Source organism: Calidris pugnax, unplaced genomic scaffold (assembly GCF_001431845.1).
Source record: "Calidris pugnax isolate Ruff unplaced genomic scaffold, ASM143184v1 scaffold18, whole genome shotgun sequence".
NCBI classification, from domain to species: domain Eukaryota; kingdom Metazoa; phylum Chordata; class Aves; order Charadriiformes; family Scolopacidae; genus Calidris; species Calidris pugnax.
In genome coordinates, this window is record NW_015090812.1 from 3,032,903 (window position 1) to 3,056,819 (window position 23,917).

The following is a 23,917-nucleotide window of genomic DNA, read 5'->3' on the forward strand; positions in this document are numbered from 1 at the left end:
GTGGCCAGGGTGGCTGGTCCCTGTGCCAGTGCTGGCCCTGTGCTTGCAGAAGAGGGTGGGGAGATCTTAGGTGTCGCTGTGACACCGCTGTGTTAACCTGAATTTGCAGAATATGCAGTTTCTCAGGAGGATAAAAAGCGTTCAGACATCCGAGATGGTGTGTGGTGCAGAACCATGCTGCCCCAGAAAATCTCCTTTTAGCTTTCAGACACCCAGATAATCCACAGGGTCTCATCCAGGTACAGGTGGGTCAGGGTAGGTAGGTCCTTGTGAGCAGCACAAGGTGGGCACCTCTGTCACTGCTGGTGATGGATTGACACCAAAATATCCCATTCCCAGCTGCTTTCCACCAAAATAACTCAAATTTCTGCAGCAATACGGTAGCAGGACAGCCAAGACACCAGCCATTGTGCCTCTGCCTTCCTCTGCAAAGTCTCCCTTCTCTTAAAATCAAAGCTATTTTAATGAGGAACATGATTTTTATTTATTTACTTTTAATATTACCTGGCTACCAGCTTATATCTCAGTTATATCGTGTATTGTTATATATTAGGGTGCCACTCTATGCAGTAACCACAGTCAAAATACAGAGGAGGGAGAAAAGAGATAATATTAATAATATTATGCCTTTTTTTTAACCCATCAGTGAATAGGCAAAGCCTGGCTGAGCTCTGCTTTAGGGACCACTGAGATCCAACCCCCATGGCTTGAAGGGCCTTTGAATCATTTCCACCTACGCTCACGTTTTTTTGCCTTTCAGCACTGTGTTCCGTGCACTATATCCTGGAAACTCTACCAAATCTTGACTACTGAGGGGGAAAAGTTTCATTTCCAGTTAATCAAGGGAGTTGTGTAATACCATTTTCTCCTGGGGAACTTCCAGAAAAAAGAAAAGAGGAGAGGGAGGAGGGAAAAAAAAAAGGGGGGTATTATATAAAGCAAGTATATTAAGAGGAAATAAATTATGAATTAAAAGTGATTAGTGAACTTTTAAGGAAGAGGTCAGAAGTGCCTTTTGGACTACAAACTTTTTAAGCTTTCAGTGCTTGTATTTGGTTACAGAGTTATAACCCGGCCTTATTTGTGCAGGTGGCTGCTGCTTCAAATCCGAAGAAGGATTTCGCATTTACAATAGGTACATTGACAGAACTGGGTCAGAAAGCTACTCACAGCAGGCTTCAGTGCTGGGGACACAGGCTTTGCCCCCTCCTGCACAGGAGCAGTTGTTCCCCAAAACGTGCTTAATTAGAGCTGCAGAGCATGGCTGGGATGCTCTGGGAAGGGGGAGAGGAAGCTTGGGAAGTTCAGCAGATGAATATTTATTTTATTTTATTTTATTTTATAGGGGACCTGATGTTGACCAGGTGAGCTGGTTTTATTTTTGCTTCAAAAGCTTTGTGCCTTGATCGATTTCAAAAAATCATACAATCATAGAATGGTTTGGGTTGGAAGGGACTTTAAGATCATCCAGTTCCAACCCCCTGCCCTGGGCAGGGACACCTCCCACCAGACCAGGTTGCTCAAAGCCCCATCCAGCCTGGCCTTGAACCCCTCCAGGGATGGGGCATCCACAGCTTCTCTGGGCAACCTGTTCCAGTGTCTCACCACCCTTTCAGTAAAAGATTTCTTCCTGATATTTAATCTAAATGTTCCCTCTCCCAGTTTGAAGCCATTACTCCTTGTCTGATCACTACATGCCCTTGTAAAAAGTCCCTCTCCAGCTTTCTTGTAGGCTGTATCTTCAGATACTGGAAAGGGCTATAAGGTCTCCCTGGAGCCTTTTCTTCTCCAGGCTGAACAACCCCAACTCTCTCAGCCTGTCTTCATAGGAGAGGTGCTCCAGCCTCTAATCATCTTCGTGGCCTCCTCTAGACTTGCTCCAATAGGTTCATGTCCTTCTTATGTTGGGGGTCCCAGAGCTGGACACAGTACTCCACGTGGGGCCTCACCAGAGCTGAGTAGAGGGGAAAAATAATGGAGAGATTTTTGTCGACTGTGTTGTGTTGGCTGATGTTTGATACTTCCACTTGGTCTTGTTGGGGTTCCGTGTGGCTGTGCAAAGAGAGGGGGCCAGGGCTCATACATTGTGGTGCTTGGGGGCAGTAAGCTGAGATAAGGAGTCTCTGCTTGATATTTTATATTTTAAAACAACATCTCCAGCCCACAAGACTTCCCTCTTGCGTAGAGGTTGATGGAGTGGAGCAGATTTGTTGTTATATTAGGGGAATATTAGGGTTCGAGCAGGCAATGTGTGCCAGTGGGATGATGTGGAGGAAGGGGAGCAGGAACTCTGCTCACCCTTACATAGGTTTGGAAGAAAGCTCCTCGATTTTCCCCAAAGAAATGGGGTGTTGAGCCCCCTTCCTGCAGTGTAAGTGTTGTCAGGGCCAGGCAGTGGTCTGAGCTCTTCCTTGAAGGCAGAGCCTGGAGAAGTCATGGCGAGACAGGGCTCGTTCCAAACCCTGCTGACCAGCAGAGTAAACCGTGTTCGCTTCGTTTGTAATTGAAAACATAATAGTTGCCACAGTGTATTTTTCACACGATCCGTTTGCCCTGAGTATTGCAGAATTCACAGGCACATTTTTAATTTTTTTTTTTTTTTTCCTCTGTCTATTGAAGCTGGCTCATCCTCGGGTCAGGCTTCTCATACCTCTGAGAACTTACAAAGCACTTGGATGTATAGAGGTGCCTCAAAAGATGCTGATGCATTGGGGTTTTTGCGGTGCATTGCATTTTATTACTTGCTCAAGAAAATGTGAAATTATGGCTTTGTTTCCCTCATGTTTGACTGGAGCTGGCTCTGGGTTCCCATTGATAATGTCTTTTATATTAGCCCTCTCCAGCTTTTTCTGGTCCGGCCAGTCTGGCTTAAATCTGTTTTACCCCACAAATGCAGAATTTTATATGCATCTAGGTATCGTGGCTTGGATAAGGGCTTTGCTTCTTCTTAATGCATTTTTTAGGTATTAAAAATATATGTGCACTTTAATATAAAGCTCTTTTAATACATCAGCTCATGCCAAACTCCCAGGAGGAACAACTTAACACGCTTCTTGGAATTCCCTTCTCCTCTTTCTTCCTTTGTATGTGGTGTTTACCTCTGGAAATAGGTAACAGGTACCCTCTAAAAGAGCAGTATTTCTCCCAGCGAAACCAGTGGCAGCATTCCCATTCATCTGGAGCTCTTGGAGCGCGGGGCTGGCACGTTGTGCTCCAGCCACGTGAGGAAGCGTTTCTACCAAGGTTTTGAATCTAGAGGATTCTGGTCCATGAGAATAATGTGATATTTAGATTGAAGTATCTGTGACCAAGAGCTTTTCTATAATCTTCTCCCAGGATGGTCATGAAGCATGTGCCAGATCGCACAGGGCTGTATGTACTGCAAAGGATGGGTTTGTCTCTGGATGATGGACTTGGGCAGCAGATGGAGATACTTTGTCATTCCTGCTACCTTTTAGAGGTTCCTTTTAGAATAACTTCTCAAATACCTCTGCAACTTGGGGTAACCAATGTTACAGGGTTGTCCATACAGAAAATGAATATTCTTGGCTTTCTTCTTGTTTGCTATTGTGCTAGCAGGCATGAGAAGGCATTTTGCCCAGTGTTCCTGAATAACCAGTTCTTCTTAAAAAACAAAACAAAACAAACAAACAAAAAAAAAGCCCCCAAAAGTAAGAGCCCAGAAAACACCCCCATTTATGTCAAAATGTACCTGTGTCTGCTCACTAGGAAGTCTCCTGGACTCTCTAGCAGCTGGTGGAGTTAAAAATGGTGAGGTTTATGTTGAAGTTCATTAATTTGGCTGAAATATAACTATTAATAATAAAGTGGACTGAAATGACAGCCTCTTGGTAGGAAGGACACCAGACAGATTGATGGAGGTAGGCACAAAGGTTAGTGTGAGTTATGTGGAAGAACCTACAGCAAGTAGAAAATGAACTAATGTCTTGGGTTTTGTGGAATTCAACCCATTTTGCCCTAGAACTTTTCCAAACAGGTCAAATCAGAGAAATCCAATATATGCTGATCCTTGTTTATAGGTTCTTTAGGACTCTAAAGCAGGTACCTGTTCTACAGTAAAGTCTAGGGTTTGTTTGTATGTTTAGAGAATTGTCTATCCTCATGCCTCTGCGTAGCTGAGAGTAGAGGAACTGTAATAGAGTTGAATGGGAATGTGTTTTGCAAACACAGCTAATATCTGTGTTTGCAAAATACAGGCAGATGCACAGAGCAATCTTCTGGACTGCTAGAACCAAGGAGAAGAACAATTAAGACTGAGCAAGTAATGAAATGCAGAGTTGAAGGTACTCTGTATTTCTGATGTTAGCTGAGCTATTTCTTATGACTATGTGGACATCAAGTATCCAGATTCAGTCAAAAAGCATTGAGAAGGGGACACATTTCAAGACCTTTGAAAATCTGAACATAATGGGTTTGGCTAGCTCTGGGCTGTGGATCAGGTCCCCTGAGACTACTTTTTGGTTGACCAAGTTCCTACCCCTCTTTCCCCCACCTATTTTGTTGGTGCTGGTGCAGTTTCAGGCTCTATAGTGATTGCACATGCTTCATATGATGGAAATATGGAAATACTCCTGTTCTTCATGGTTTTAAATTTTATCTCTGTGTGTGTGTGTATATATATACACACACATATATAATGTCAATTGGCTTCAAGAGTTGTTAGCTCTTGCAGCAACTGCCAAGGCTGATCTGCAGTGCTGTGTTACTTCTCTAAAAGTTGTGAAGCTCACTTTTAAAGCCCCAATAAAAGCCTACTATAGGCTAATCTAGTTTTTGTGCATTTTAAAACATGTATAAATTTTGTAAACCAAATAAGTTTTATATGTACCCAAGATCAGCTGTTACATACTTCAAATAGAAAGCCCTCCACTTTTAGATACCCAAATATTTGCAGAGTGTGTCTTGAATGAGGAGTTAGATGCCCTGCTCAGCCCTGCCAAATTATTTTATGATCTTTTTCACTTATTTAGATAGATGTCTAATCTACCGAAACCTTTAAAACACGCCCAGGGCTTGGACATTGGCAGCCAAACACATCACAGAGTGCTTGTTAGAAATTACCATTGCTTTGTTGAGATAGCCAGCACCATCCCACTGGCCTGCGGGGTTGAAAGAAGAAAGATTTAGTGGAAAAAAAACCCCAACCTCCATCAAAACCAAACACTTTAAAAAAAAAAAAAAAAAAAAAGCTGAGATGGTGTTTAATTTAGTGCAAAGGTGAAGGTTGGGCTGGGAAGATGAGAGTTGAATGGGTGGGTCACTGCAGAAACACCGCTTTTCCGATGGGTGGCCAACGAAAGCTTATCCCCTGTTTAAATTTTTATTTTTTTTTCCCTCCATTAAATGTGCACAAGCTTTAACTTTTCAAAGGCTCGGAGATTCAAAGTGCTGTACCCAACACAGAGCCCTTTTTTTCCTTCTGCCTTTGATTTTATGCACATTTCAAGCTGGTCAGAGAGTCCATGAGGGTTTTGCAAGGGTTTTTGTTTAGGCTTGGTGGTGGGGTTTTAGCTTTCATGCTGCCAGCTTTCCCAGGATTATTGCCAATTAATTGCCTCTTAATAAAGGTGCTAACCAAGGAAAGGAATACTTTCACCTCGGTGCTAGATTTCCAAACTTGATTGGCTTTATTAAATGGAAAGACAAATAAATTTAAACCCTGCACTGAGATATCTTAGCCTAGGACACCAGCGGTTAGAGGTCACCGAGTCACTTGGACTTCCTCCCAACAAAAGCAACATCATTTTTCAGTGTCCAGCCCCACGGTGTCCTGCTGTGCCTCACACAATTCGTTAGTGTCCACACACCTGCTCCGTGCCCCTCGAAGCAGGGCTGAGCCTGTTTGGATGGGGCAGGATCAGTCCCCAAGAGCTTTCTGTTATGCTCCTGGTTTGGAGCCCTGTTTGATCCCCTACAGCATAGTGTAGATTAAAGCATGTGGTTGGGATTTCCTTGTTCTGTTATTAAAGCAAAAAAATCCCCTTTATATAAAGGGAAAAAACCCCACCTTTCCTTCACCTTGTGGAGGATGTTACAATTCATAAGATAATTTCGGCTCCGTTTACCTTTTTTGCATTGGAATAAGCAAATCCCTTTGTTGTTCTGTGCTTTAGTTTCCTCTGTGAGCTGGGAATAACGGCATTTCTCTGGTTGCACAGTCCTATATGGATGTGCCAGGGTTGCCTCTCTGCCTGAGGGTATGGTCCACAGGCTGCTGTGTAATTTCTCAGCGTGGAAATACCAGCGTTAAGGAGGATGTGAGGTCCTTCTATAATCTTATTTAAGATTTTGCAGTAAGTCTTTATGTGTAGATGAGGCTTAGTCACAGGAAAAATGGGCAGATATGACCAGTTTTGGAGAAAAGCAACCATCCCCCAAATTGGTGTAATTTTTTTGCCAATTTGCCACATTTTTTTGTGTAAGTCTATCGCTCACTTCAATGCAAGTCACCATTTGTTACTGTTTTCTGAAATATACTTCTTGTGTTCTCAATGGTTTTGTTCCATGTGCCAGTTTGCCAAATTTTTTTGTGTAAGTCTATTGCTTTCTTCAATGCAAGTCGCCATTTGTTACTGTTTTCTGAAATATTCTTCTTGTGTTCTCAATGGTTTTGTTCCATGGGTAGGGGTGGGATGTGGTGGAGGTCAAAAACTTAGCACCTTTATGGGATTTGGCTGTTGAATTTATAGATGCAAATAAATCACTGTAGCCAGGGATGCATAATCTGAATTTCCTACTAAAATGCTGAATCGGAGAGGTAGGCTGGGGCAGCAGAGGTGATGAGGCCAGAGGTACCATCTTCATGGTACAACCCTACTCTGCTTGCCTTTCGCTTCCAAGGATGTGTGGGCTGTAGCCCCACTTCTGGATAACTTTGCCTCCAGCAGATCTCGTAGTGTGAATAATGTCTCTGTGGTGTTTTGCTGAGGGATCCCAAAGGCATCTCCCTCCACATTTAATTTTCTGTCTTCTTCCAGACTTCCCTCTGTAGTGTTTTTCTGCAAAACCCATTCTCTGGCTGCCTTTTGGCACTGCTGCAGGCTTCTCTCTGCTGAAACCCCCTTGCCAAAAAAATGGTGGGTGGTGACCTAGTCGCTTAGACAACCCAACCTCCAAGAAATAACCTTGTGGAAGAGCCACATTGAGCACGATTTACCCTTTGCCATGGGCTGGGGTCTTCTCTTCCTTGGGTAATTATGGCTGAAAGAGCAGCCTCTCACCCAACCCTCGAAATCAAAGGCATGTTATGTCTTCTAAGTAATATCCGTTCAGCTATGGAGAGTATGTTTATGTTTCTCATGTTATAAAAAAAAAAAAAGGGGGGGGGGCGTAAGGGGGGGGGAAAAAGGGAATCTGAGGTTACTGTTTTGCTGGAAAAATGTCAAGACTTGATTGGCAATATCCCGCTAAACCACAAGTTTGTAGGAGAGAAAACAAAACCATTGGATTTTCTAAACTCTGCCTATGTACACTTTAAGAAAATGTATACCATATAGGTCAGTTACGCTCTTATTATAGCTGTGGTGAGCGTACATATAATTGAAACGCGGAAATACTACCCCATGCTGTTCAATGAATGAAGGGAAAACAAATCTTTATTATTCCTGGGTTCGCATAATATATAGGAACACTATTGTCTTTCTTTTCTTTCTTTCTTTTTTTTTTTTTTTTTTTTTAAAGCCAGTTTTAGCTTTCAGATGTATTTTATTGTCTGTGGGAACATGTGTTTTACAGACCTGTCATGTGAAAGCTATTAACAAGAGGAACTGGAGAAATAACAATAAGCCACGTAACCGTGGCATGTCTACTCCCCGAGTTCAACTGTTACGCCGCTGCTTCAAGTGCATGTGAAATCGGATCGCGCCGAGCAACGTTAGCTCTTCTCCTGCCATTTTTCATGGGGGAAACTTTGAAGGATTTTATTATTTTATTTTATTTTTTTAAGCAGCCTATTAATACCGGATTGCTGGCATCAAGAGGTGTGTTTCGGGGCCAAGCTGGCTAGGTGTCAAAATGGTTAAATAGTGGAATGAAGATCAACTGGATTCACATGAGATGTCCGATTTTTATTTACCAAATCTGAGCTGGGCAGGCAGTTCTGAAACTATCCTTTGCTGGTTCACACGTGTGGTGGAAACCATCCTGCCTTGCCAAGCACCGTGGGGCCCAGCGTCTTGCAATTAACCCGTTTCCAGAGCTTTTTAGGGAGGATCTCAAAGGGGTCCTGAGCGGTGGCCCTGGCCGCTCTTGGGTACCTAAGAGGCTTCAGGTCTGGGTGTGGTGGTCCCTGCTCACAGAGGATGGAGATTTTCCTGTTTCTTAAGACTAACAAAACCCCCTAATAGTCCTGGATTAGGCAAACCTATTAACATATAGGAAAAGGAGCCAAAAAGGATTGCGCAAAGTGAAAGAGAGAAAGTGGTTCATGTGGAGATGGGGAGCATTATTTTGAGGACACTTTTTAACTCCCTGGATGGTACCTTTGCTAATTGCATCTAGCAGATTGTGATCACTAAAAGTGTTCCATGGACAAATTTCAGTCAAACCCAGCAGCACTTTATTTTTTATTTATTTTATTTTATTTTTTAATTTTAGAAGGAAAAAACCCTCTGATGTTCTTAGACTTCTGGCTGTGTAAACAAACCCACAGATACTTAAGCAAGTTAGTGGTCGACAAATATTCCTTTGTGCTTTCTGTAGGATCTGGGTGTGAGATCTCTTGTCTTGGCCCAAGGACAGCTTGAACCGCTGCGCGTTTGTTTTCCCCTTACCTGGGTTTCGCTCTGCAAGTGGTGGGAGGAGGGTTTCCTGTACCCTGTGGTTTGTGATTTACTCTGAACATGGGTTTCAGGGAATTTGGGGCTTGTTTTGGTGGGGATGTACTGTTCTTCTCTGTGATGGGCTTGATAGCAACTGATGGATGGGGAAACTGAGGCAAAGGGAAGGAAGGTGCCCTCCCCAAAGTTGTGTCATGGCTGGGGAATACCCCAGGCATCTCCTTACAGGTTTGAGGCAATCTGTATTTCAGAGAAATACTTCAAAGAATATGGACTTGCATATGTGCAGCAATTTCGAGGTGTCCCCCCATCATAGTGTGTATTTTAACCCATCACCCGGTGTTTTTGAGCATGTCTGCTCCATGCCTGGTGCAGAGGTCCAGCTGAGCTGTGCAGAAAGTTCCCAACAGCATTTAAAATCAGATTTGTCTTTACTTAAATGTAATTGAAGGTGAACAGGCTCTGATGGGAGTTCAGTAGCTCTTGTGGATGGGCTGGTTGGGTGTGTGCTCAGCTTCCCCTTGCATGGATGGGTCAGAGATGGGTGTCCCACAGGTGCTCCAAGCACGTAGTCTTATGGCATTAGTAGGTACAAACACATGTATACCCTGTACAGGCAGAGAGGAGGGAGCTGAGGAAGGCTTCAGAGGCATGAAAATAGTGGGGATGGGCTGACCAGGTAGGAGAAGCTGTGTGGACACTTGATCCTCGGGTGTTTGTTTGCACAGCTCCAGGCTGCCCGGCTGCGGGGCGCTCGGCAGAGCATCGGGCCCTCCCCGGAGAAAAGTGCCAGATCCGTTTTCATGGCTTTTTGCAGAGGGATTGCTTTGGGGGTCCGTTCCTGTAAGTTAATATTTGCAATGCACGAGGCTTAACTGAAACCAGGCAGCGCAGACATCTGATAACCATAACAGGGGAGATGCTTTTTCCCTGCAAGAGCGACTTGGAAAAACAAATCCCAGTGCTATTCCCTTTGGAAAGATAGCAGTATGAAAAGAAAAGCATTCAGGAACAGTTCTGTGTGATTTGCAAGGGGGTTTCTAGTAGGGTCCTTATGGCATTAGTAGGTACAAACACATGTATACCCTGTACAGGCAGAGAGGAGGGAGCTGAGGAAGGCTTCAGAGGCATGAAAATAGTGGGGATGGAGTGGAGCTGGGCTGACCAGGTAGGAGAAGCTGTGTGGACACTTGATCCTCGGGTGTTTGTTTGCACAGCTCCAGGCTGCCCGGCTGCGGGGCGCTCGGCAGAGCATCGGGCCCTCCCCGGAGAAAAGTGCCAGATCCGTTTTCATGGCTTTTTGCAGAGGGATTGCTTTGGGGGTCCGTTCCTGTAAGTTAATATTTGCAATGCACGAGGCTTAACTGAAACCAGGCAGCGCAGACATCTGATAACCATAACAGGGGAGATGCTTTTTCCCTGCAAGAGCGACTTGGAAAAACAAATCCCAGTGCTATTCCCTTTGGAAAGATAGCAGTATGAAAAGAAAAGCATTCAGGAACAGTTCTGTGTGATTTGCAAGGGGGTTTCTAGTAGGGTCTCATTTTATTTTAATTTTTTTTTGATGGGTTCTTTATATTTGCCTGTATTGCTGATGGATTTGGTTGTTCTCTCGGGTTATTTTATTTGCCTGTATTGCTGATGGGTTTGGTTGTTGTCTCCCTTTCTTTCTAGCCGGGTTGCCCTTCCTCATCATTGAAACAAGCACAATCCAGCCCTACCAGCGGGGCTTCTACTGCGATGACGACAGCATCAGGTACCCGCTGAAGACGATGGAGACAATCAACGACGCGGTGCTGTGTGCCGCGGGCATCCTCATCGCCATCCTCGCTGTAAGTACCACCTGCAAAACCTCCTCTCCTCTCCCTCAGGCATCCCCGATGGCTTTTTGTCACCTCTTTCACCGGTGGCACCTACGTCCCATCAGTTGGGGGTTTAATGCAGTCTTGCTGGTGTGAACATCCTATCTCCTGAGGTGCACATCTACTCTGCGATTATCTGGCTTCCGCGTGAGCGTGGAGCAGTAAACAATTGCAAATGAAAGCTTGTAATGGGAGGAATGAGATTACTCTTGAAGCCCGTAAACAGGCCCAAAGCTGTTTGGGCAAGTCTGTGAGTTCCACAAGAGGTTTTTCACCCTCCGGTATGAGTTCAGAGTAGAAGCAAAAAGACTTTGAGTGTCAATAAGGACTTGGCATGTTTGTCCCTATTCAAATAACTCTTGGTATTTGCCTATTTTATGAGGTTTAAAAAAAAAAAAGAAAAAGATACATCTTTCAGCTAACCGCTGCCTGGAAAAGTTTCATAGGTTAGTATTAGATTTTTAAGAGATTGTGTATTACAGCCATATTAAAAAGACAATTAAAACCTTCCATGGGGAGATTATTGCTAGAGTTCTCACTGTAAAAAGTACCTAATGCACCACCTTCCCAGTGCCGTCTCATTTCTCTTTTTCTGCCAGCTTTCCTAGAGCTGTGCTAGGAAATGATTGCCCAGTGAGAGCTTTAGACATCAGCCAAAAAGCTGAATCTAGCCCATGGAGCTGAGCCTCCTTATGCCAGCACGTACCTGGTGGTGGGGCAGAAGGCAAGAGCTTCTGGTTGTGGGTTACACAACTATGAAAAGTACCTACATTTTCCTTCTCCCCTGCTGCCAGGACAGCTCGGGTGCTTTCCCCAAGGTGCTGCTGCCTTCCTCTTGGCCCTTCACCTAGGAGGGATAGGGAAGGGAGGTCAGGAGCACTTGTTCCCTTCTTGGCTTTCATCTTTCCTCGTAGGAGCAATGTCACGGGCAATAGGGATTTTAGCATGGCACAGTGCCTGCTCTGGTAATACCCCATCCCCAGCCTTGCTCCTTCCTGCTGTGAATATCTCCATCATTTCTTGACCACATGTAATCACTTAGCAAAGTAGGTCCCCAAAACTGCCTTGTTCCTGTACCCCCTCCCTCCTCAAAACAAGCCCAAAAGGTGGCAGACCCCCAATTCTATAAACACGGCAGAATTTTACCCTGCAGGTGAATAACCCCCGAGTGTGGAAAAGCCATAAAAACGAAATGAAAAAGCCTCTCATTTTCACATTACTGCCCGAGCTATCGGCACGCCGGCTCCATGCGGAGCGAGCTTCTGATCAGTAATGAGGCGGTGGCAAATACGGGAGTTGGAACAGAAACTGGAAACATAATCAGCTGCCTATGTGATCCATCAGCTTTCTACCACGAAATGGCAGGTCAATTAAAAAAGAAAGAAAATCCCCAAAGAATTAGATGTTTCTGCCCTGGTTTCCCTGTGCCCACAACAAATGTAACTTAATAAGGTAAATGCTAAAGCTCGGTTATTTGCTGTGGAGTGAAACAAATGGCTAACGAGGAATGGAAGCAGCAGACTTCTTTGCTATGGCAGCATGCATGGAAAATTCAAGTCAGCCTGACCTCTTTTTTTTTTTTTTTTTTTTCTCAGATGTAACCCAGATACCAGAATTACTGTAGCATAATAGGAATTCCTTCCAAATCCACAAAGCGTTGACTCCGCTCCTCTCGCTCACAGGGTTTGCCTGTGGAAGGCAGGAGAGCGGTTATGAGGACTTCCAGGGTGCTGGCCTTTTGGATGACACAGCCAGGATTTCATGCCCTTGCTTTATGTGGTGTCATGGGCAACCTAACCCGGGGTAAAAAGGTCCAGGTCATGTTTTAAATGGCTTGAGGACACCCAGGGTGCTCGTTAAGTAAGCGGCAGAGGCGAAGACCTTTGCTTCGATCAGGATGTAGAGGATATGCATTTGGCTTTAATACCTATAAATTTACTGACTTTAGGCAAATTTCCGTGCAGATGACCCTGGAGAGACTCGTGCCCCTGGGCTGTATGCTCTCACATCTTTCCTGTCTGCTCTTTCTGCTGGAGGATGGTTAATTTTATCATCTTGGGCACAGAAGCATGTTGATGGTCCCCAGGATGGCCGGAGGAAGGTGGCACTTTCCTCTTCCTCAGTCTCCTATGGTTACTACTGCTGTGGTGCCCCATGTCTCCACATATAACAGGTCTTGAAAGCCTATGAAAAATTCCTAGGGAAATTAATTTCCTAGATGATCTGAGTTACATGGCTGGATTAGCTGGTTGTTTTACAGTCGAAGGCGGTACGCTTCAATGTGATTAGGCACAGAGAACGTTACACCAGAGACATAAGCTCTAAAAGTAATTACTGGCTAATGGGATTGCTGGTGATACCTTATGATGATGATAAAATGGGCATGACAACCAAATGTCTGCAATAGGTGTTCGCAGACAAGAAAGTTTTTTTATTGGCTTCTCCCTAATGACCATCTTTCTTAAATCTTCCTGTGTGACAGTCCCCCAGGAGCTGTGCCCATCATGTAGGTATGGCACATGGCCCACGTGGATGGCTCATCAGAAGTTCAAGCCATAAGAAGAGCTTAGTATCTTTAGGAGTTGCTGGTTTGTTTTATTTTTCAAGATGTCCTTTCAGTTCATGCACATCTGTGCTGCATTAGTTTTTCACCATCCTCCTTTATCTGGGACGGCACTGCCAAGAAAACAAATTTACCCAATTTTTAGCTTCTCATTAAGGTTGAGCCATGGCTTTAACTAAGCGGGGAGGGTTCATGGCTGCCCAGCAGTGTGTTAGCGAGGGAATGGAGGCTCCAATTTACAATCTGCTACATGTGTGCAATTACCCAGACCACCAACGGTGAGAGAAAAATATTAATCCCCAGACTTTTGTTGGTCCCTGTTTAAAATGGTCACATGCCTTTCCCAGGCCAAGAGCCTCGGGTTGACGTGGATTTGTTTGTGAGTTTGGAGTAAGGGCACATCCGCCAGTATCAGGTGTCATCCTTAATTCAGCCTGTCTCCCCGCTGCAAAAGCCATGAGTTTTGAGCATTGTGGCTCCTCTTCTTACAAATTCAGGCTTTCAGAGGCTGGAGGCGGTGGCTGTGCCCTCATGCAGGAGCATCTGTGTCCATCCCAGACACCCTGGAGTCGCCTCCTGCCAGAGAAGCAGGAGATGCTCCAGCCTCCCTCTGTGGTTCTCATGCCAGTAGATTTCCTGGCTGCCGGCTTGTGCTGGAAGGTGGTCCAAAATGGAGATAAACCATGGTCTTTGGAGTCCGAGGGGATTAAAACGATGTTGGAACCAGTTAGCTGCAGCTCCCTAGACGACTCTTGGTCACAACCAGACATCCAAGAGTGTATCTTAGTGGTGACATGTAAACCCTGGAGCAGCCACCCTCAGTATTTCTGTGCGTGGCAGCACAGTGCTCAGCCTTTATTTTTTTTTATTATTATAGTTGTATCTCCCTTTGATAAAGCCTGCTTAACTGCCATTTCAGCTGCCTTAGGTCAACCTTTGTTTTTTCAAGCCTTGATACGAGTGAGTTCAAACAATGATACAGCTTCATCTCCTCCTAGTCTAATTGCCATACTTTTCCAGTTTATTAGTTTCCAAAGGTTTTGCCAAGCTTTTAAAAAAGGTAGGCAGGGGAGCCTTGTCTCCTGTGTGCCGCTGGCAGGCTGCCACGCCGGGAGGAATATTGCTGGCTGCTCCAGAAAGGGATTAACATGAAGGCATTTTTCCTGACAGTTAATTTTACATATCACAGTCCTTGTGACTAGAGAAGGGGCAGGGACGAGGGGGAGGCTGAAAAAAAAAAAAAGAAAGAAAGAAAAAACCCACCTCGATTTATTGCTCAGGTATAAAAACATTTAAAGTAATGAATAAAATCCTAAAGCTGTAAATCTGGAGCTCAAAACCTAGGTGTGTAACGTGATGGGGAACAATTTAAGCCTTTGCCTCTTTGGGAGAGGTGAGACATTTGGCCTTCATTTCACAGCCTGATTTTCATTAACCTGCCTTCTAAGAGTGGGGATCATGAGAAGGTGGGTTCTCTGCTCCCTGATGGTGATTTAAGGTGATGTTGTCAAACCCCAGCACGCCCATCACAAGAAATACATAATTTGCTGCCACGCAATGGCAAGACCCCTCAAAATGCCCAGAAATAGCTGGTGTTTGTGGAGGATTTGAGCAGCTTGAATAGGGTACGGTAGTGGCAAATTTCGGGCCAGAAGCTGGGAAGTTTGGGGCTTTCTGAGTGTTCCTCTGCTCATGGTTTTTCAGAGAGGAAGATAAGCAGGCTGCTCATTTGTTTTCCTCCAAAATCAGTTTGATAAGAGGGCAGTGGATCAGGCCTCTCCTTCCCAAACACACACTGATTCTTTATCGGTTTAATATTGAAATTTATTTTTTTTTCCTGCTATGCTGGTGTAGATCTGGGGCGCTCTTTCACTTCTGTAAAGATATGCCGACACGCTAAACCAAAATCTAGCTTTTTTTTTTTCTTTCTTCTTGTTAATGGAATTTTTCCAGAAGCAACACTTCGAGTGCTGCAATCCCTTCCTGAGAGGGAAGGGGAGGAGGAGGAGGATGGAGAGGTGCTGGGCTGTGGGCTCTCCTTCCTCGCTGAGGGAGCAGATTCCTGGTTTGAGATGGTCAGAGGACAAAGAGCTGTCTCAACTCTGGGTTTGCCACCCGTTGCTGGTCTTGCACGGCATCTTTCCTGCCTTCTCACCTCTTTCCTACCTTTTCCCCTCCCCAGATCATAACGGGAGAGCTCTACCGCATCCACTACCTGAAGGAGAAGTCGCACTCCTTTATCCAGAACCCCTACGTGGCTGCTCTCTACAAGCAGGTGGGCTGCTTCGTTTTCGGCTGCGCCATCAGCCAGTCCTTCACAGACATTGCCAAAGTGTCCGTCGGGCGCTTGCGGCCTCATTTCCTGGAAGTTTGCGATCTGGATTTCTCCACCATCAACTGCGCCAAGGGAGTTTACATCCAAAACTACACCTGCAGGGGAAGCGACAGCAAGGTCCAGGAAGCCAGGTGAGAGCCCGGGGGCGTCAAAGGTGGCCAAGAAAGCCAACGGCATCCTGGCTTGTATTAGAAATACCGTGACCAGCAGAAGTAGGGAGGTGATTATGCCCCTGTACTCAGCACTGGTGAGGCCACACCTGGAGTATTGTGTCCAGTTCTGGGCACCTCAATCCAAGAGAGATATCGAGGTGCTGGAGTGTGTGCAGAGGAGGGCAACGAAACTAGTGAAGGGCCTGGAAGACAAATCATATGAAGAGCAGCTGAAGGAGCTGGGACTGTTTAGTATGAGGAAGAGGAGGCTGAGGGGAGACCTCATCACTCTCTACAACTACTTGAAAGGACACTGTAGAGAGGTTGGTGCTGGTCTCTTCTCAGGTAATTAACGACAGAACGAGAGGGAACAGCTTCAGGCTCCAACGGGGTAGGTTTAGACTGAACATTAGGAAGGAATTTTTCACCGAAAGAGTGGTCGGGCATTGGAATAGGCTGCCCAGGGAGGGGGGTGAGTCACCATCCCTGGCTGTGTTTAAGGGACGTTTAGATGGGGTACTGAGGGATATGGTGTAGGGGAGGACTTTGTAGAGTAGGGTAGATGGTTGGACTCGATGATCCCAAGGGTCTCTTCCAACCTGAATGATTCTATGAAAGAGATGGGTTGGCTGCCACCAAAATGGTGTCTCAGGCTAAATATGTCTTGGGGTTTTCTCTGGGTTGGCTGCCACCAAAATGGTATCTCAGGCTAAATATGTCTTGGGGTTTTCTCTGCCAGCAAGAGAAGGTTCAAACACTGCTTTCTCTGTGAAGGCTGTAACTCCGCCTGCCAGCGACGGGCAGTTTCCCTTGGGAATTGCGGGACTTGGCTGAATAAGATTTCTTTTCCTTTCTCTTTCCTCCTACACTATTGTTTCCCCGAGTGGTTGCTCATTGTGGGAATTCACCCTAAAGCTGAGCTCATGGTGAGCGGCTCGAGCGGCAGAGCAGAGGGCTTCTCCTCCAAGGGGACTCCATGCAGGCAGGGCTATCAGTGCCTCCCCTTAGCTCCATCAGATCCATCAGATACTCGATTTTTGGCATTTCCAGGGGTGCGTTTCACATGTCACCATTAAGCGACCGGAGGAGTTGCTCACTTCTTATTTCTTCACGGTTTCCTGGTTATTTGAGGCGAGACGATGAGTTATCGGGCTATCCTGGAAATAACTGCTGTCCCACGAATAGACCAGGAAGGGACGAACAATGCGAGCATCCTGCCCCCCATCCGTTTTGCTTTCTGCCTCGCAGGCGAGCGGGGCGGATAACGGGGGTTTTATAACACGAAAGATTGGGGGTTGTGGGTCCTTCTGCTTTGGCACCCTCTTGGTAGCCGCAGGCAATTGGCCATATTACGTGTAAAATTATAATGCTGAAGGTTATAGTGGCTTGGTTCTTAGCACCTGCTTTGTTTTGCAGGAAATCCTTCTTCTCCGGGCACGCGTCCTTCTCTCTGTACACCATGCTGTATTTGGTGGTAAGTAACCTCAGCCTTGCTTGAGATGGAGCTGATTTATCCCCTGTCCCCCTTTCCCAAGACACTCACCCATGTGTAGTTTCAGTAACAGCATAATAAGCATCAGAAATAGAGGGTCAATTGGAAAAAAAAAAGAGCCTGAACAAGCTGACGGTGGAAAGACCCACTCTCAGCCCCTGTGATGTGATTTGGGATGGGGACTCCTGGGGTGACAGCTGAGCTGTGCAACTTTGGGAAATAGCCAAGGCAGCGATTAAATCTGAATCCTGCTAAATCTGTGGACGACCTGTGCAATTTTGTTCACCCCACGCTGTGGTTTCCACTGGGGAGAGTTTGGGGGCCAGCCAAAACGTTGCATGGTTGGAGAGGGACGATGCGCCGTCCCGGATCTGTTTTGTGGGGGGTGGGGGGGGCGTTAAGGCTGGCTCCCAAATGTACCAGCGGAGCAGGTGGAGCAGCCTCTGCCCGTGGGGATCCGGAGAGAAGGGCTGGGACTTGTTTTTCTTTGTCGGTGAGAAATGGCTCTACCCTTCCTGCGCCGGGGCTGGGGCCGGGGCGGCTGCCAAGGTGCTTCCTGCCGGGGCTGCGGGAGGTACCCTGCCTGCCTCCCCCCCTGGGGTCTGCACCCCCACCCAGCCTTTTGGGGAAGATCTGGATAGCCATTTGCATTCGAGGAGCATTTTTTTATTACTAATTAAAAAAAAAAAAATCATAATAATCAGGAGAAAGATTTCAGATTCCGTTCAAGATTTGTGCTGCCTTTCCCCTTCCCCCCCCCCCCTCCAATCTCCTGTAAAATCAGACTAGCAAGCAAAGAAACAGCATGGCACTGATGGAAACATCAAACGTGAGCTTTTATTTATCTGTGAGCACTGTTTTCCCCCCCCCATCCCTTTACCCCCTGACAAGATAAGTTTCTTCTGCTGCCTCCTGCCTTTTCATCCCTGGATTCCCCCTCCCTGTGAGCAGTTTCTGTAATTTAATTACTAAGCTTTCCAGGCTGTTGGGGGCAGCATATTAAATTCTTTCCTCGTTTTCTCCCTTTTTTTTTTTTTTTTTTTTTGAAAACTTTTTTTTTTTTTTTTTTTTACCCTTTTCACTGAAACACTCAAGCAAGTCTTGGACATACCCTCGCATTTCTTGCAAAAACTTATACTGTTCACCAATACCCCCAGAAGACCCTTCTAATCTTTCAATTGCCTTGGTAGAGTCCTCTCGGCTTTGCTGATGTTTCTCATATTGCTGCCGATTAGCTTTGTGCAATTCTTTCATAGAGTCCAACCTGAAGGGCAACGGATAAATAGCAAATTTACATCCAAAAGTCTATATATTTCAGACTGTTGAGAAATTATACAGACAGTAGTGCAAGTACCAAGTCTATATATGGGAAATACTGCAAAGACACATTCTCATTCTCTTAACTTTCATTTGACACTTCTTCCCCTCTCTCCACAAACAGCAAGGCTAATGGTTTAAATTAATTTGCTAGACTATGCTGACTGCACTGCACTTATCACTCCTACAAATTTTTACAGTTTTATCACAGTATGAGGTTGTATTGGCTGTTCATAGTCCCTATACCTGAGCAGCTAGGAAAAGCTCAATAGTAAAAATATTTCGTTTTTTCTCCTTTTTTTTTTTTTTTGTTCTTGGAAAACTTTAGATTATTTTTTTTCTAAAAAGAAACTGAAACTTTCCAAAACCTTTTTGTCGGTAAATATTTTGGCCGTTTCCTCCCAGCTGTGTAACAATGCAGAGCCACCTCGGGGATGCTTCGCAGGAGGCTCAGCTGTTGCAAAACTTTCTGAGTTACGTTTGGGAACCGTCGCTCACATCAGCATTTATTTATTTCCAAGGAGTTCTGCGGGTAGTCAGATAAGTCAGCCCCAAGGTGCTTTTGAGCCTGGCTCTGCAATCAGCGAGGATGCCAGTCCCTATTAAGTCAGTGGTGGTTCCTCTCCAAATCCTCAGGAAGATCCAGATTATCCTTCTAGGTACATTTTTTAGGAGGTGCTGTTCTGGGATCTTTTTGGAAGCTGAGTCCGGTGCTTTACCTTTTTCACAGGGTCATGCCCTGGAGCATCCTTCAGGGTAGGGGATCAACTGTGCCCAGCTGGGCAAGTGCTTGCCCCCTCCCTACATTCTTGCCCTGATCGCTTCAGCAGTAGCTGCCTGAAGTCGACAGAGCTTGACCCTGTTTCCGCACAGACCATGTGGCTTCGCCAGGTTTTTTCCATGTTTTTCTGAAAGCCAGCGGTGATGGAGCAAGTGAGAAACGAAACGGTCTGTGGCAGCACAGCAGGAACTCCAGTGCCCGGGGGCCGGTGGCAGGAGGTGCACTGGAGACCCCAAAACTGCTTTGCACCAATGCCTGCTGCCTCACTTTCTTTCTAACTCTGTAGCAGTCTTCAAAAGTGTCATTTAGTGCCTGTGTGTAATGCTTTGGAGCAGAAAGCTCTCTGATGTCTCTTCACTGCCCATCCCTGTCCCCATAAGGGAGCACTTGGGCAATCAGCAGCCTCTGCTCTTCTCTCTGCCTGGTCCAGGACAACAGGCTGCTCCACTTGTCCCTCTCCATGGAGGGGTTTTGACCCTTGATCCCTTAAGAATGATTTTATTTTTTTCCTTGTCCCAAACCTGGGATGAGGTTGGTACCAAGTTCCCTCTGACCAGCTGTTCAGTTGCCTTGTGCCTTAAAAAGTCAGGGGAAAAACTATCCCAAGTGTTTGGTCATAAATTAAAGGGAGAAAAAGGCAACTTGAGATGAGACAGTATAACACAGTGCATATGGGAGTTGATGAAATGATGATATTAAGGGCCTTTTCCAACCTAAATGACTCTGTGATTCTAAGTTGTCTCACAGCACCTTGCTGTCCATCGCTCCAACTCCCTGGCCACTGCCAGAGCCTGAATGAGAAATCTCATAGGAAAAGGGAGACAGAAAATGTCTCATGTTGGAGAGGCTGATAATACCCCAAAACAATTTAAAAAAAATAATAATAAATGAGGTTATAATAACCCAGAGGGATTTTATTTAATGCAAAATAAACCCCGCTGTCTTGCCCAGCTCAGTGATTGAATGGAGTTTAAGAAGCCTGGTTAGAAAGGTGGCATCCCCTGTGCCAGTGCCTGCAGGAGGTGGGTTTGATGGATTTAATCAGGGAATTGCCTCAATGCAAACAAAACCCGGTTGTTTTCCAGTTCCTGGGAAGTGAGGGCTGTGCCGCAGCAGGTTGCTGCCAACGCTTTGGGTACCAGGAGTTTGCCTGGAGTGGCAAACTTTGCAGAGCGGGGGTGTTTGTGGGGCTGAGTGAGTGCTGCAGAAGCTTGGCTGATCCAGCCGCGTCCTGAGCGTGTTCCCTGTTGAACAATACTTCATATTTCAAGGATAAGTCACTTCCCGTCTTTCCTGGCATTCCCGGGCTTCACTCTTAGAGCCTGTTCTGAATTATAATGTTTTTGAGTTTGCCTCACCTGATGGAGACGGGTGCCAGAAAGCTTTAGCTGGTCTATTAAAAGATACTTGGATTCCCACACGTCCTATGGGGCTTCACCTGCACCGTGGGGCTGGATTTTCTTGGGAGCTTGGTGGCTGGTGGATGGGTGACCACGGCTTCCCCATCACCTCATGCCCTGCGGTATCCATCAAGGAGAAGCAGTTTGTCCACGGGCTCCCAGGAGGAAAACACGGATAGATGCCAACCCCCAGAGGGCTTTGGGGGAAAAGTCCCAGGGAAAGGCACTTGCAACACAATAAAATCTCCTGGGATTTAGTTCTAAACACTGAGACTTCGGGGCTAAGTCTCTCGCCGCCGCCTTGTCACCAAGAACACCCAATTAACATCAGGCCTTTTGTATAAAAAAATTTAAAAGGGGAAATTACGGTTGGGTAATCCTCTTTGTCTTAATTTTCCTTGCTTTGTTACTCCTTGGCTGAGTGAGCCTGTAATACATATTTATAGCAGGATGAGGAAAGAGGAGGTATGTAACTGCTTATTCCACGCAGCCCTCCGGACCTGACCCACACCTCTGGGATTTGTTTTGCTGGATGTGGAGAGTCTTTGCACAGAGAGATGGGACCTTTCTGCTCCCCTCAAGCTCGTGAGATCGTAATGCTGATGTTTAAAATCTTTTTAAATTTTTCTTTTTTTTTAACGGCGTGAAATTGCCTGAAACTACACAGAGGATGTAGAAAAACTAAATTACTATCCCTCAGCAATGTTAGCTGATTCTGGATAAAAGGGGAGTAGAACAGGGCAGCTTGCATATTTAATGTGTGTCGGTGAATGAGGTTGAAGACATCAGATCAGATTTGGGTTTTAGTGTGTTCTATTCATTTCTATGAAAAACCAGAGATCTTGCTGGGATTTTTTTTGTACCTGTGTGAGCGTGAAGCTTTGCACTGGGGTTTCTTGCTGAAGGGTGGAGAAGGTCCCAGCGCCCTGGTGCTGCTGAGCGATGATGTGCCTGTGTGATGGAAACTCCATGGTGGTTGCGCACTTGGAGTCAAGTTTAGCTGTGACCTAAGTAAGGGAATAAACTGGAATTACATCAGCAGCCGAGGTGTGAACTGCGTTTGCTGAGCTGAAGGGGATATTCCCAATGGGGTGGGAGGATGCTGGATGCTCAGCGAAGGCAGGGAAGAGGCAAACAGAGCATCCCTTTGGTGCTGGGAGGTCTTTGCCCTTCTCCTGTCCTTGTCTTCTGGCCAGCTTGGTGCTAAAAGCAGAATTCTGCAGTTTCCCTCCCTCCAGCTGGATTTTCCAGTGTGTTATGTTGGGTTGGGTTTGGGATTTGAGGCGTTTTGGCCCCATACAGCTTTGGGTACCACTTTGTTTGCAGATGGGGCTGGAGATGGAGGTGACTTCAGGTCAGACAGTGAGAAACAAGACCAGCCGTTTCCCAGAAGGAAACCTTAGCTGTGACTAAGGGACGTGGTCGATGGTATTCAGCCTTGTGGTGGGGACAGTGTGAACAGGATGGGATTTCTGGGTGGCAGAAAGCCCCCGGAGGCTGGAGGTGACGCTTTTAGCCCATGTCCCCTGCCAGCTCCTCCTGGATGGGTTTACTCAGGGGTTGTGTGTTGCCGCGGGCTGTCCCCACCAACACTGTGGAAGTCCCCTGGCAGAAGAAGAGTGATGTGACGTCCTTCAAGCCATCTGCTTTGTGGTAACTCGGCCTCTGCCAGGAGACAGTGCATGGGAGTTCCAAATAACTCCTTCTCTGTGTGATCCTATTTCATTCCACCCTTCATCCGCCTTTGCTCCCGTTGATGTTTTTCCTGACTTTTGCTGCCTTGTGATGGTCTGTTAGGAAAATGACCCCAGTTGTGGTCTTGCTCCTTCATTCCCTCCCAGGAAGGGCTCCATCCAGCCCCACGTTCCTGTCCAAATCTGGCAGTCCTTAGCAGGCAGCACTTCAGATTTGCCCCCAGGTTTCAAAAAAAACATCCCTCCAAAAGCAGGCTCTCAGATAAATTTCCAGGAATTTCCCATTTCTTAGTAATAGCACTAATTCCTGTTATAGAGACATTCTGATTCTTTCAGCCCCCACGCTCTCCTTTCACTTTTTCGCTTTCTGTTATTAACTAGGTTTTCCTTTCATGTTGGAGGTAGAGGCAAACTTTGGAGCACCCTGAGGCTCACCTTAAAAGTACTGATGGGATCTCAACACCCTGATGTTTGAGCACTGTCTCTGATGTACTGCATGATCATAATATGCCTGGAATATGAAAAGTGCTGTTATCTTCTTTTTCTTTTTTTTTTTTTCTCCTTGTGAATGGGGAACTAACAAACAACTTTTACTGCCACAATAAAATTCTTGGAAAAGGAGCTCAGTTGAGATCCTCACACTGATCATGAGGGGTTGGGAGATGCATCTATTCGGGTGGGTTTTGCTCCTCCAAGACATGCAGGTGTGGCTGTGAGTTGGGTGCTGGGGACTTGGGTGGCACCCAGCACACCCCATAAGGCACCACACTGTCTTTGCACACCTTTTCCAGGGCTAAAGTGTGTAAATTAACACACAGTTCAGATCTGTGCTTCGGAAGAAGTGGGTTGGTATACGAACAAGTTTATTTTTTGATCATTTCAGCCCCAGAAGTGTCCACATTATTGTGTGTTCATACTCAGTGTTGGCTTTTTATTGCTAATTTTTAATTGCTACTTTGCATCCTCACCTGTAGATGATCTATTTAGTCCAAGCTTGTGGGATAGAATAATTTGAGGGGATGTCAAGGCTGTGGGAAAAGGACAAGTGTCAGATTATCCAGCAGCAAATTTATTTCTTAAGGGGCTTGATATGACAGAGCCACAAGACAAAAGTAAGATGTTAGGTTTCAAGTCTTCCTGGTAGAACTAAGAGTAATATTTTATAAGATATAATACTGGGAGCTAATTTTGCTCTGCAACAACGTACTGGAACCTGAGTTTTGCACTGTCACCTGGGCTGGGCTGAGACTCTGGAACCTGAAAATAATCCTGACCCTAAACCATGCAGTACAAACACATTTTATATCTTTTTTTTTTTTGTACTTTAAAAATGCCACTCTCCACAAATGCTGTTTTTTCAAGGGACGCTGTCTCTACACTGAGAAGTCTTATTTAAAGATATCCTTGGTACTCTGTCTCTACCTTCCCTGAATAATTCCCAGGAGTATCCTGCCTGCGCAGCTTATTCTCTCTGGCAGATCACTGGGCGCACAAATACTATGGCAATGAAAATTCGGGCAGCC

General features: G+C 45.8%; 1 protein-coding gene across 1 annotated transcript in view; it reads left to right on the plus strand.

Moving 5' to 3' along the window:
- The window catches only part of PLPP3 (phospholipid phosphatase 3), a 78,469-nt gene that overhangs the window by 46,622 nt on the left and 7,930 nt on the right, over window positions 1-23,917 (plus strand). The window contains exons 3-5 of the mRNA XM_014938929.1: window positions 10,473-10,630; window positions 15,406-15,689; window positions 17,127-17,184. Coding sequence (XP_014794415.1) covers window positions 10,473-10,630; window positions 15,406-15,689; window positions 17,127-17,184 — 500 coding nt within the window. The remainder of the gene's footprint in view (window positions 1-10,472; window positions 10,631-15,405; window positions 15,690-17,126; window positions 17,185-23,917) is intronic.